Source organism: Chamaea fasciata, unplaced genomic scaffold, assembly GCF_029207755.1.
Source record: "Chamaea fasciata isolate MVZ Bird 193981 ecotype frontalis unplaced genomic scaffold, bChaFas1.0.hap1 SCAF_3, whole genome shotgun sequence".
NCBI classification, from domain to species: Eukaryota; Metazoa; Chordata; class Aves; order Passeriformes; family Sylviidae; genus Chamaea; species Chamaea fasciata.
In genome coordinates, this window is record NW_027094088.1 from 49,262,708 (window position 1) to 49,275,840 (window position 13,133).

The window sequence follows — 13,133 nt, forward strand, 5'->3', positions numbered from 1 at the left end:
TGTTCTGTGAAGATGATCTAAAACAGCAGCTAAATCCTTGAGGATTCCATTTTTTTCCCTGCAAATACCTGCCAGGACAGGAAGGTGAAGCCAAGGAGGCAACAGAGTTCAGCAACAAAAAAATAGTATGACATTTTCCACCTGTTTCACTAGATTTTTCAGACTGTCTCTAATTGCCTTCTGTTCATGACACAGAGGAGATGCTGTCTGAAAAATAGAAGCACAGGGGGCCTCAGGTGTCAGCACACAGCCCCGCTACATGTCAGGACATGTCCCAGGGAAGGGGGAACCAGCACTGCCACATTCATCCCTTTACCCTTCCCTCATACCAGGATGACAGCAAGGGGAAAAAAAAAAAAAAAAAAAAATCTCCAGCTCTTTTGCTCTTTCCCCATACACTGCAGCACACACTGAATCAATCACAGCAGTCTTCTTTCAGCTGGGAGAAAAACCATGAAGTTGAACAAGGTAAAGGAAGTAACAGGACATGCGCACACACAAAAAAGAACTTCTGGAAAGAACACAAGTATGTTTTTCAGAAAGAAAGGCTCAGGGCTTTTTAGTTTATTTTGGATAATTATTTTTAACTGCATATCATGTTCAAAAATTATTATCTTTATACTTGGAATTGAACAGGACATCTATTTTTAAATATTATTCATTCAGTCACAAGTCATCCCCAGAGACAAGACAAATAATAATAAATCAATGTCTCCAGCAAGCAGAGTCACCCTGGCTGTAAATTAGCCTGGCTGGCCATTCTATGTTGCATTCTATGTTCATATTTTACATGCATCCCTGGATTGTACATGCCACAAAACCTTTCTAATACAGGAATCTTATCAGACTCAAGATCCCACATTTTAAATCCAGTTAAATGCTCCAAAGCATCTTCTTTCAGGCCCAGATTCTGCCAGCGAAACTAGATATATACATTGAGGCAAGTTTAAACACTCAGACAGAGAGCAGGCTAGTAAATTTTATCTTTATGAAATGGAGTCTCAATTTGAGAAGTAAAATATCCCAGTCTCACAAGTGATAGTAGACCACCACTAGTGCTAACAGGAGATGGATGAGCACAGGGTTTGCTTCAGTCCAGTACACACTTCTCCAGTTTGTTCCACCAATTTTGGGGACTGTAATTTATACAGTGTGACACATGAAAAGGCACATTACCACCAAGACACTGTCCCACTTGATGCCTCAGACATGCCTGACCAAGGGATCCCACCTTCACCACTGCACTCCCAGCATTAATTTCACTGTTTCTGCAAGAGGGAGAATAAGTCTCAAACTAGCAAGGGTTAATCACCCTCCAGAAGCAACCCATTTTGCAAGGCCAGGTATTGTTCTTTCACCCCATTGCACACGCCCTTACCTAAGGGAAGCAAAAATGCTTGAGTGAACACATTTCCTTTCTTTAGATATGGTACCCTACAACACACAAAGAGTTGTCACACCACAACCCTGTTGTGCACCTTGCACAAAAATAACTGATCTTGTAAACCAGGGAGTATGGGGGGTTTTGATTAGACTTAGTCTGGTTGTTTTTCAAAGTCAGAAAAGTTAGTCTGTCTGTGTTTTCTTCAAGGAGATGAACACACCCAATACTGTTAGTCACTATGTAAGCAAAGTAACTACTATCTTTTACCAATGATGAAATATTTAGCACTGTCTGCTGAGAAGGGGAAGTTACTCGCCACGTAGAGACAGAAAACCCACTCCAGCAAGTTACAAATAGAAAAGGTCTCAGTCTGGAAATTCTTAGTTCAAAGATTTAGAAGACAACCTTAATGATCTAATATAGAAATTATTTCCCCTCTTAAAACAAATATGAACAAAATGCAGTTTACATGGAGTTCATCAAGTTTCCCAAGTTTTAGCAACCACTTCATTATAGCCTAAATGAAGACATTTCTAAAGAGCTGGTTTAGATTTTAAAAAAAAAAAAAAATCTAAATTTTGGTTTCTCAGGTCCATGCCTCACTTCTCTCCAGAGAAGGATCTACATAAAGACCCCAAGAATTTAGTCCTGAGACTTCATTGCAGGTTCTCGTGCTCCTTTCTGCCTTGATGTGTAAGAAAGATGAAGACAGTGCATTAATCCTTCTGGCTTAAAAAGGCCTTTGCCAAACTCTGCAGAGGTGTCATTCAAGGAGAGGCTCTGCAGGAGGACTGAGAAGTAACAGACACCACTGAGGCTGATGCAGCAGTCACTCTAGGTCTGCATCTCAACAGCCCTCAAGTCTTGACTGATCTAGGGTTTTTTTGGATAAGAAAGCATGTTGTCCTGGGTTGAAGTATATTCTATCACCATCTTCATGAATTGTTGAAACCAGGTGAGGCAGTGCTCCCTGCCTCCTCCACTCTGGCTTATCTTCTGTTAATGGGCCCATCAGCACCTTTGCTACACAGCTCACAGATAACCCCCTCCTGGACTACCTCCTGTTAATGGGCCCATCAGGCCTTATCACACGACTCACCATCCCATTGTGAGATGCTCCGCCCAGAGGGAGGAACCAAGCATTCCAGCCTGGATATAAGCTGAGACTCTGAACACCAGAGGGGCGCTTACCCACTGGATTCCCAGAGGACCCGAGCTACCAGACCTTTCTACAGGATCACTGCTTCAGGAAGACCACCTCATCTGGACTGCTTCCATCACTCTGCTCAGGTTGTATTCTGACTCTGTCAGTGGTCTTTTGTATTATTGCATCTATTTTATTTTACTTTCTTTCCTTTTTTCCTATTAAATTGTATCTCTGACTTGGAGCCTCTCATTTGTTTTGCCTTCAAACTACTACACATGTACATGGAAACAAGTTTTCCAAGCAGTGATATGATGCACCTGGGCAACAGAAGCTTCTTGCTAACACTGGAGCATATTTGCAAAAATTTGACCTCCTCACCGGAGAGCGAAGAGAACAACAGGGATCTGCAGAGACAGCAGTGCAGAACACCAGGATAAGAGCCTGACACCTATGGACTCTGAAAAACACTTCACTAAAATTATGAAGAGCAGAGTTCTCTTGATCTCCTTTCTTTCAGTACTGACTCCTGTAACCAAGGAACTTTCAGTTAACATTCAGCAGGCAAATAATGAACTTGAACTGGGTTTCAATAGACTCCACAGCAGCAATATTGTATAATTTCTGACAATGGACAAAACTCCATTTGAACCCTCCCCTTTCCTTTCTTCTTTTCCATTTTGAACTTGCTGATTATGCACATAAGTATAAAATCATTTCCACATAAATACAATTGCCAACCTTTAACTTGTCCTATCAAGATAACAATGTAATCTTCCAAAAGTTTGTTTCACAACTTTAATAAATTCCCAGATGTCTGGTGAAGGCAGAACAGTGGTTGGCAGGGGTGGAGGTGGGCGTTTCTTTAAAAACGTCCTTTTGTCCTGAATTAGCTCAATGCTCCCAACCTAAGTGTGCCAGTGAAACACAGCATCCTCACCAACAAGTACCAGGGCACTGTGCAAGTGCCACTGTCAAACAGATCTGTCTTCTGCACAGACTATAAAGTGTGTACTCAATCAAGAGTGTACTTAAGTACAAAGACCAGAGTGAATATTTTAATAGCTCCCTGATTAAACTTAAACTCTATTCTAAATGAAAACTGTGTTAACTAAGTTAAGAGAATTAATTTTTTTTAAGTTCAATAAAACAGACCAACAAGCTCTAAATTGGACACAACAGCCAGGTCCAAGACAAAAATTCCTAAGCATAGACGAAAAGCACTCAAAACAAAGCAATTACACATCACTCTTCCAGGGAGAGCAAAACTATATTCAGAAGGACACCACCAGACTTTCTTGACAAAAGACTGTGGAAGCTGAAAGATGCACGGTGTTAACACAATATGTTCCCATGAATTTCCACAAGGAGTCTCATCCAAGAACAAGATGTACATGTAGAAACCAGGAAAATAAGGATGATGAACTCTCTCTGGAAATGATTTATGCTGACCATAGCTGTTGTTCATTATAAAGCTGTAACAGAAGTAAAAGCCTGGAAAGAAGCAATAGAAAGGCTTTGGTCTGTTGACCTTTAAATACTACTTTATTTATTCTCTTCTGTTAATACAATCATTTTATAATATAACTATTAAAACAACACAGAAGCCAAAAAAAGCTTTGCTCTATTCCCAGTGTACTCCCCTAAAATATTCAAATAAATCCCCATTTGTTATTTATGCACAGACTGCTGTTCTTTGCTCATCCAGGATAGTGTGGTAAATTAAGAACAAAAATAGCTAGCAAAACATTTCAGAACTTACCCATCATACCACTTTTCTCTGATCAATAAATTGTTGCATAACATTTTAGGAGCATATTCCATCTTTGGTCCTCTGCCATGATCTAAATTAGGGGGAGGGGGTGGGGGGAGGGCAAAAAACCACATTTCAGTGCTCAGAAATAAAAGCAGAGCACATGGGAACTAACTAAAGTTATTTGTGGAATGAATTACATAGACCCATCAAAGCATGTTCTTCCATGGCTTAATTGCATGTTTCTCCACAGCAAAATGCATAAGCCATTGACTGTCCTCATATGTTTATCTAATCCCACTACAAAGTCTTTCAGTTTTTGGATGGTAGGTCCTCCTGGTTTATAACAAGGTGATGTTGAAGTCCAGAAAAGAACTTCATGATCAATGTATGGCTGAAAAGTACTGCTGTACATTCCCTATACTGATCATCAGAATAACCTTAAGAACACATATCAGATCTAATCTCTGTCATTTAGCCAGATCCTTTCTTCCCATCATGCGTCCTGTGCTTTTGAGATAGAAGCTGGTCTTTTACTGAACTGCAGTCACCATCTTCCACCCGAGAGAGTTTCAACAGCTCTTCACCACTTCTTCCATATCCAGTAGAAGATCCACACACCTGAAAAGATGCTAGGCTGCCAGAGAATGCTTCCCCAGCACAGGAGCTGCCTCCTTACAAGAGGAACTACAATTAAGCTACATAACTCTCACGTTATTCCTCTCTGGAATCTTGACACGTTTGATAACGCATCTGTCCCATGCACTCAACAGATTAACGAATACCTAAAAAACACACTTTAATAAAGAGTGAACACATTTCTGAAAGAAACCTTCACAAGGTCACTGCCATAGCTGTAGATGTGGAGATGTCCCCACTGATAAACAGCCTCCTCTGCGTGGCTGCAGCTCTCATCCAGAGCAGTCCAGAACGCCAGAGGTAAGATGCAGCCCAAAACACATCCAAACTCAATCCTGCCCTTGGCTGAAGGGAACTGGAACTACCCACACCCTCTGTTAGAGCTGAGCATCTTCCAGCAGTCTTACCACTGACAACCAGCTCCCAGCCCAGGCCCAGCCTCTGCAGGCATCATCTACAGCCATGTCAGTATCTCCCAACTTCTAGGATTGACCTGGAGTCAGGGGCAGTTACTTTGTACCAGCCCCTACCTGCTGGTCCCACAGATAAGTGACAACAAAATACAGATGCAACTATTTGTATTTCAGTTAATCTTTCTTTTTTTCAGGCTTCACTCAGGGCTTCGCCCAACTCAGGCCCAATAATCAAAGTTTCTCTTTTTACTGTGTCCAATGCAGTATCAGGTGGATGTCTTTTTCAAAGAAAAGGTTCAGAGACATCATATCCTAATAAATAAATAAATTAATTGCAATTTGACTCCTCCTTCTCAATGGCCCATGTTTCACTGACTTTGCAGCTCGGTGTATTTACAAATCTGTAGTTCCTTGCCTCATTCCCAAAACTAAAGCTTGCAACAGAGCCCTACCATTGCTACTGTCAAACCCACAGATTCCAGTGGACTGTTCTGTTTCCTTAGGCGGTCATTTTTGTTGCTACCTTTAAAACTCCCAGTTTCTTCAGTCACTTTCTGAAATTACAGCTCAGCTGCATCCCCAGAACACACTGGGGGAGGGGACAAAGACATAAAACAGCCTTCTGATAAGGTACAGGGCATTATAACTTATTCTTTCATCAACACAATAAGGAGTCAGGCAACGGAACTCCTCCCTCCCACCTCACAAAGTTTAAACCCTGTTATTCATTCTTCAGACTGTTATTAAGGCATCCAAATAAATACGGTTCTCCACAACTTCATGCTAGGAGTGCCTCAGTTCCCAAAATAAGTGGCATCAGCTGTGCTTTTCTAATTGTGGATTTTCCTTTGAAGGAGGGATACCGTGCGACACTCGAAAAGCAGATCACGCAGGCTCTAGGCACAGCAATCCACACTGCTACCTGGCAGCAGAGCAGCTACGCTGTCCTGAAACATCAGCTCAAGTCCACATGCTCTTCCCCTTCTATGCCTACAGTGATTCCTTATTTGTATTCAAAAGATTTTAATAACAATACTTCCCTGCTCACATGAGTCAACCCCAACATACACCATGGACAAGTGATTCTGCTAGGAGAAACTGTCTAAGGGAAAATCAAAACTAGGAGCAGTTATTAGAGGTGTTAACACAGCCCAGCTAGTTCTTTGCTAAGTTGCCCAATGTTGTGAGCTTTAAGAATTTATTTGCACATTATAATATTTTCATGCTACTGTATGAGAGTCTTCCTTCCCCAGACCTGAGAGGAGCAGGGGGGACAGAGACTCAAAGGGCACTGGGGAAGACGTAGAAAGAAACTCCACCTTGCTCCTAGTTTGCCTCTCACCTAAGCACCCCTCCTCCACAGGATCCTCATCAGTGAGGGGCTCCCACAGCACCAACCCCTCCCCACACCAGCTTTTAGACCTCTTTAGAAACATTTAATACACTAGACACAGTGCCTCACATAGCAGCTCTTGCTCAGGGTTACATCCTCCTTTCCTGGCAGAGCACGTGCAAATCCATGGGCTGCTTTTATGGTTTGGGTTTTGGGTTGGGTTTTTCCCCTCCCTGAGGAGCCTCAGTTTCTATTCCAAGGCAGAGTCGTGCTTCAAACACACAGAGCAGCATATGTTATTTCTTCACCTACCAATCAAGATGCGAGAAGGAAACAGCCTGGTACTTCTATAGCTGTCATTTCATAAATGCTAGGCAATACCCTAGAACTGTCTTCATTGCAGCATCCAATCTGTCCCCACCAGACAGCCCAAGAAAAAGAAGTGATACAGTTGACAGAAAGGAGCCAGGCTACAGCAACCTAAAGGCTTAGTCTTAAAAACTCATTTCAGTGGCTAGAAACAAGGAGAGCAAGTTTGTCACTCACCTTCAACACCCTGCACAAACGTCCCTGAAAAGTTCACACAGTGCAAATTCAGCTACACCAACTCTGCACCCACTTGGCAGAATCCTAAGGGTCCACATGCAGCTATGACAACTCCTGACAACTTCACACCAGCAGAGCCAAAATGCAAAAGGAGAAGCAGCACATTTGGCCTGTAGTTATCTGGCAGCGAGAGACTGGAAATGGTTCCAAAGGCAACATGTGGCATCATGGGGCAGGGAGATCCCAGGAGCCCCCCAGGAGCAAGGGGGTTGCCAGCCAAGTAAGTGTTGCTTCAGGGGGCAGGGGAACAGACAGACAGGAGCAGCAGTTCTCAGAATAAGCCTTGCCCCAGAAGTCCAAAACTAAGTTAAAATTTCTCAAAGCGGTCTTTCAGTCAAATATATTTGAGGAGAATTAAGTTCCTCTTGATTTAGAGAGAGCTCATATCTTTAAATGCAGCAGAGGCGCAATCTTCTAAAAATGTTTTTCCTGCTATGTCTTACTGTTTAATTATACATTACCATTCCAAGCTACCGTGACAGATTTTAAGTGAGTTTGTCTTTTTTCCATAATTAATCATAGCAAAGACTCATCTGTTTTTCAAGCCCATGATGACAGCACTGTTTTCACCACTGTAAGGCAATCATCCCACAGCATTCCTTCCCGAAAGCTATTGCAATGAGAAAAGCTCACCTATCTGCCCAAGATGCCTTTCAAAGATATAAATCAGCTCCATATACATTACTTCATACTACAGGTAAATTAATCAAAAGGAAAACTGCTTTTCCATAGCAAGCCTTTATAGAGATGCACAGACTAATAATGCTAAATAATACCAATTATAAATATATAAACCTTGCAGTACCATCCAGGAACAAGTATCCTACACACTAAACACCACTGAGCCATCAGCATCCACCACTGGTGCAGAAAGAAGGAAGGCAGACAGATCATTGGTCTTTCTGAGAATAAAAAGCAGCTTCCTTTATAAACACAGTAACTAAAATTTGTTTTATAGGCAGTTTTGGTCACCATCAAATACTATTCTAAGTGCAGAAGAGGTCTCTTCAAAGATAACTTGTAGCTATATGTAGATCAGTACTAAGAGACTACTTAATCAAAGAGGAGCTATATCCAAAGCAGAAAATAAAAAAAGCTAATTGGACAACAGAAAAAAATGTTTTATTCTTTCATCACAAGTGACAGAAGTGATATTAAGGTCATGGAAGATCTCTGCTGTGAAAAAATCAAGCATTTACCACTTAGAACAGATTATAGCACATTCATCTAGTGTTTTTGCTGACCATTGAATTGAAAAAGTGTTTCCAATATAATCAATAACGTACAGAGATGGCCATTCAAAGTCTTTTATCCTTCATTCTCTTAGTTTCAGAGGAAAGAACAAATGAGATACTTGCAAAATTAGTTTCTCCTCCCATCTGTGAAATCCTATGGCGCACCACTTCTCTCTCTTTTTTTTTTTCTTTTTTTTTTCTTTTCTTTTTTTTTTTTTTTTTTTGGTAATACTGTCAAATGGAAATACTGTTAATTTCTTTTGATTGGTCTATAGAGAAATCATGATTTACTGCAGTTCTCCTAAATCCTTCATGTAGCACACTAGTAGCTTTCCAAGTACAAGTTTAAGAAAAAATTACATAGTTTGTTCTGTTAATAAAAAGAGGCATAGATGGGCCCCACACAGCCGTGAGCAGGTGTTAAACTTTATGTGTCTTCATACAGTCTCATGAGAGTGACTTCAGATTAAAGCTCAATAACCAACACACTGCCTGTATTGGCAGTGCCACCTTTATGGCTTTCTAGCTGCTTCACAAGGCAAGGTAACTAAAGCAGCAATGGCTACAAAAAAAAAGACAATATATTCAGTTGACAGGCTGGTAAAGACTAAAGTTTACATTAGTATCCAAATATTTAGAAACATTTTTACTAGTACCACTCTTTGTTAAGGTCTAATCCACAAAGATTCTGGCATTGCAAATCATAATTTCTCCCAAGTTGTTACAAGAAAAACAACAAAAAAGACTTCGCCACAGATCCTAAGCATCACTTCTAGAACGTGAATGGTTTTAAATAACCACAATATCCTGACAGCTTGGTGATCTGTTCAGAAAAGATGAAGATAAACATTGAAATAGACAAACAGACAATTGCCCAGGAGAGCACTGAGAAAGTGATCTTTACACAGGACATTATACATTTATCTTCTTTTATTTACAAGAATAAAGTAAACTGCTTTCAGTGCGCTTATTTTAAAATGCACAGAAATAATACACACTAAAAATATATTATGACATATTAAATCACTTGATCACATATTACATCAATTAGAGAGTTTTTCACCCACTGTGTTTTTTGTATTTCATTTATTAAGTGAAAATATTAAATGCGCATTTGCATGTGCTCCCTAACCAATGTGTTAAGAGACTTCCCACATCACTGGTGCTAGGAACTTACAGAGCAGGAAGAAACAGAATAGCCTATTTTCTTTGACAGAAAATGATTGTCTTTTTCTGATCTCTTGAGCCACAAAAGCCATACAGATGCCTTAGCTACCCTGAATATTAATAATTTATAACACTTCTAGTGTATTTCAAGTCATTTATGCTGGAGAAACCTTCATAGCAAAAAAAAGCTTCTCAGCTTTCCTTTCTAAGTATCAAAATTAGCATTCTCTTTCCAAAATAGCAAGGAAAATTAAAATATATTCTCCTCAATCCTGACAACTAGCCTTTAATTTGTTGTCACCTGTGCTTCAGGAAACTTCAGTCCTTTCATTAGGAAAACCCTCCCACAGATTTACTTGTGGTGGATGGTTCAGATCTGAGCTATAGTAGTACAGTATTTTTTTTGAAGAAATCATACATCCAGATTCAAACCAGCATAAGAGTTAGAAAAAAATTATTTAAGATCAGTCATCATTCACTATTTTTCATTTAGTGCACAAGTCTTTTGGCCTTGTATTTGAATTTACAGCATTTTCTCATGCACACTGAATAAATTTAAAGTGGAAATTTACAAACTGCCTCAACCAAAACAACAGAACTTAGTATGCAATTTGTTCATTCATTAAAAACCTCCAATACATCCATGTTACCTCACACATCTTATAAAACTATAGTACTTACATACGTGCATACAAATTGTCTGCAAGCTATCCCCACACCCAAAGCCCATAAAGATACTGACTACACACTTACAATCAAATGAATTTATGTCTAAAGGTTCCAAAGTAACAGCAGAAAACAAACCAACACTACAGAATTCAAGATGAAAAACCCACAAGCACCTGTTTCATAAACTGCCCTTCCAGAAGAGGAAGACTCAGAAAGTGAAGTCTAAGAAACAAACTATTAAAACACCAATGGGATCCAGATCAAACCCACATCCTTTGCAAGCTGACATATCAAATCACAACCAACTGAGACCTACAGGTTTTAACATGTGGAAAATTTAAAAAAAAAAAAAAAAAACACCACCAAACAACCCACTGCTAGGTTTGCTAGGTAACACATGAAAATCTTTTGATAACAGGAGCATTTTGCATGTAAGAAAGAAAAGGGAGCCTAGTGAGGCTGAGGAACTAAGTATCCAGTCTCTGAAGGGTGCACAAATTTCTACCAAAGTTTAAAAAACTCACAGCTGTCCCTCCAAAACCTCTGTTCTCCCAGTGCTAAAGTGACAGCACCTCATTACCCACCCCAACATCCATCAGAGCCTCAGGAGACCCCAATACGCTACAACCAAACAAAATCCACATTTTCCCAATAACCTTCAGATCTGTTACACGAGCGTTCTTTTGGAGGAAATGCCTGAGTGCGTAGCCTTAGACAACTGTTTCACATTACGGAGGAAGCACAGTAATTCACTGCATGAGTACTACCGCGATTCACTTTCAAGAGGTACAATGTTGCAGCCACAGTTGCCATTTTCAGTGTCTGAGAATAAACAGGAAAGCTACCAACACTAGCTTGCATAAGAGCGCTTTAAGCACGTGGCAATTTACAAAAGTAGAGCTAATTATGATGCCAGAAGTAGATCCCAAATAAACATACTTGACTAACACTGACAAAAAACCCAAAACAAACAACAAACCCTGAGACCTACAATTACTATGACATGGTAACAGGAGGGGAGCGGCATGAACAGCCTCAGTCACTCGCTGTACTACCAAGATATGCCCAAAAAAACAGCTGGACAAAGGTGCTGTTTAAAAACGTGAGCTTTTGTCAGAAGCTGTGAGTAGAGGAGAAAAGAGGAAAACACCGTTCCTCTCAACAGTTTACCTGATCTGGACTTGATGATGTCGCTGAACTCGCTGTGTCCCCCGCCAGGTCCTTCCTCCGCCTCGGAGACACGGGCCATGCTCGTGGGCTGCGGTGTGCCACGGGCGGAGCCTAAATCCTTCGGGAGAATGCTCCCATGGAGGGCCACGGCTCAGCACCTACAGCACAGGACCAGGAGCAGAAAGGCACGGTAACTCCACGGGCTACGCCAGCTGTGACTCCGCGAGCGATGGGAGGGATGAAGGCTTCCTGGACGTGCCCACGCGAGTCGCGGGGCAGCCGACCGGCCGCTCGCTGTGCCCCTGCTGCGGGACACCTCATGGTGGCATCTAAAAAGTGGGAGGGCCCTGAAGGTGCAGCAGCACAGCTGAATCCTCAGTCGCGAAAGCCAGGCTTCACTCACCCTTGGGCGACAGGGCGTCCCGTGCCCAGCCGCGACCCCCAGAGGGGCAGGGCACAGCCCTTGCCGCAACAGCACCGCCACCGCCCGTCACCCGGCTGGCTCCGAGCAGGACAGCCCCGCAGCGGGGGTGGCACAGCGAGGGCGCTCGGCTCCCGCCGCGCTGGGGCGTGTGCCCGCGGCAAAGGGGCACGGGCAGGCGCCCTGCCGCGGCCGGCCCAGGGCGAGACGGCCACGTGTGGGAGAAGCCACGCAGTCCCTCTCCCGGGCGGGGGAAGCGGAGCTCGGCGGGGCAGGCCCCGGGCACAGCCGCCCCCGCCCGGCCGCCCCGGCAGAGCGGCCGCGCCCCCGCTCCCTCGGCGGGGATTTTGACCCGGCAGCCGGCCGGGCGTGCCGGCACCTCCTCCCCGCGGGGTACGCGGCCGCAGCAGCGGTGCCGGCGCCCACGGGCACCCCTACGGCGGAGCCGCTCCTCGCCCCGGCTCCCCGCGGCCGTTCCGTCCCGCCCGCAGGTGCGCCCGCCGCGGGTCCCCCGCCCCGCGATGTTACCGGAGCCGCGGAACAAACTTTCCGCGCCGAGCCCCTCCCGGTGCCGCCGCCTCCCCGCGGAGCTGCCCCGCTCCCGGAGCTGCCGCCGACAGCAACTCTCCTCGGCCGCCACTCACCTCTCGGGCACGGCGGCGGGAGGCGGCCGCGCTGCCCCACGGCGCAGCCCAGCTCCTCCTCGCACCCCGTCCCCCGGTAGCGACTCCCGCAGCGCTACGCTGGCTAACCCACAACTTTCTGTGCGAGCCGCCGCCGCCGTCCGTCCTCCCCCTTCTTCCCCGCCCCTGGCGGCCCGGCCCAGCGGCGGCCCCTCCCTCCGCCCCGGCGCCCCCTTTGTTGGCCGGGCAGCGCCGCGGGTGCGGGAGGGCCGCCCCGGCCGCGGCCCCTTCTCGGAGAGAGGGGCGGGGAGGGGCCGGGCTGGCGCGGAGGGGAGGGGAAAGGAAAAGACGGGAGGGGCGGAGCGGGTCCTGGCCGTGGCCCCGCTCCGCCCAGGGCCCCGCCCGAGGTGCTGGTGGTGGAGTGCTGCCCCGCTCCGCTCCTCCCCTGGGGCCTGGCCGTCCGCACCTGTGCGCTCCCGCCGCTCCTTTCCCTCCCCAAATAAGCGCAGTCGCGCAGCACTTTGGAGGTGAAGCTCCCCGCGGCGCCTCATGAACACCGAAATCAGGAAGTGTGAC

At 44.5% G+C, this 13,133-nt stretch overlaps 1 protein-coding gene across 1 annotated transcript in view; it reads right to left on the reverse strand.

Annotated features, from left to right (window-relative positions):
- UTRN (utrophin) overlaps positions 1 to 12,801 on the reverse strand; it is a 349,507-nt gene extending 336,706 nt beyond the window's left edge. The window contains exons 1-2 of the mRNA XM_066178907.1: positions 12,579 to 12,801; positions 11,514 to 11,671 (exon numbers count right to left, since the gene is read on the reverse strand). Of these exons, the coding sequence (XP_066035004.1) occupies positions 11,514 to 11,592 (79 nt within the window). The 5' untranslated portion in view covers positions 11,593 to 11,671; positions 12,579 to 12,801. The remainder of the gene's footprint in view (positions 1 to 11,513; positions 11,672 to 12,578) is intronic.
- Positions 12,802 to 13,133: the final 332 nt, after the last annotated feature.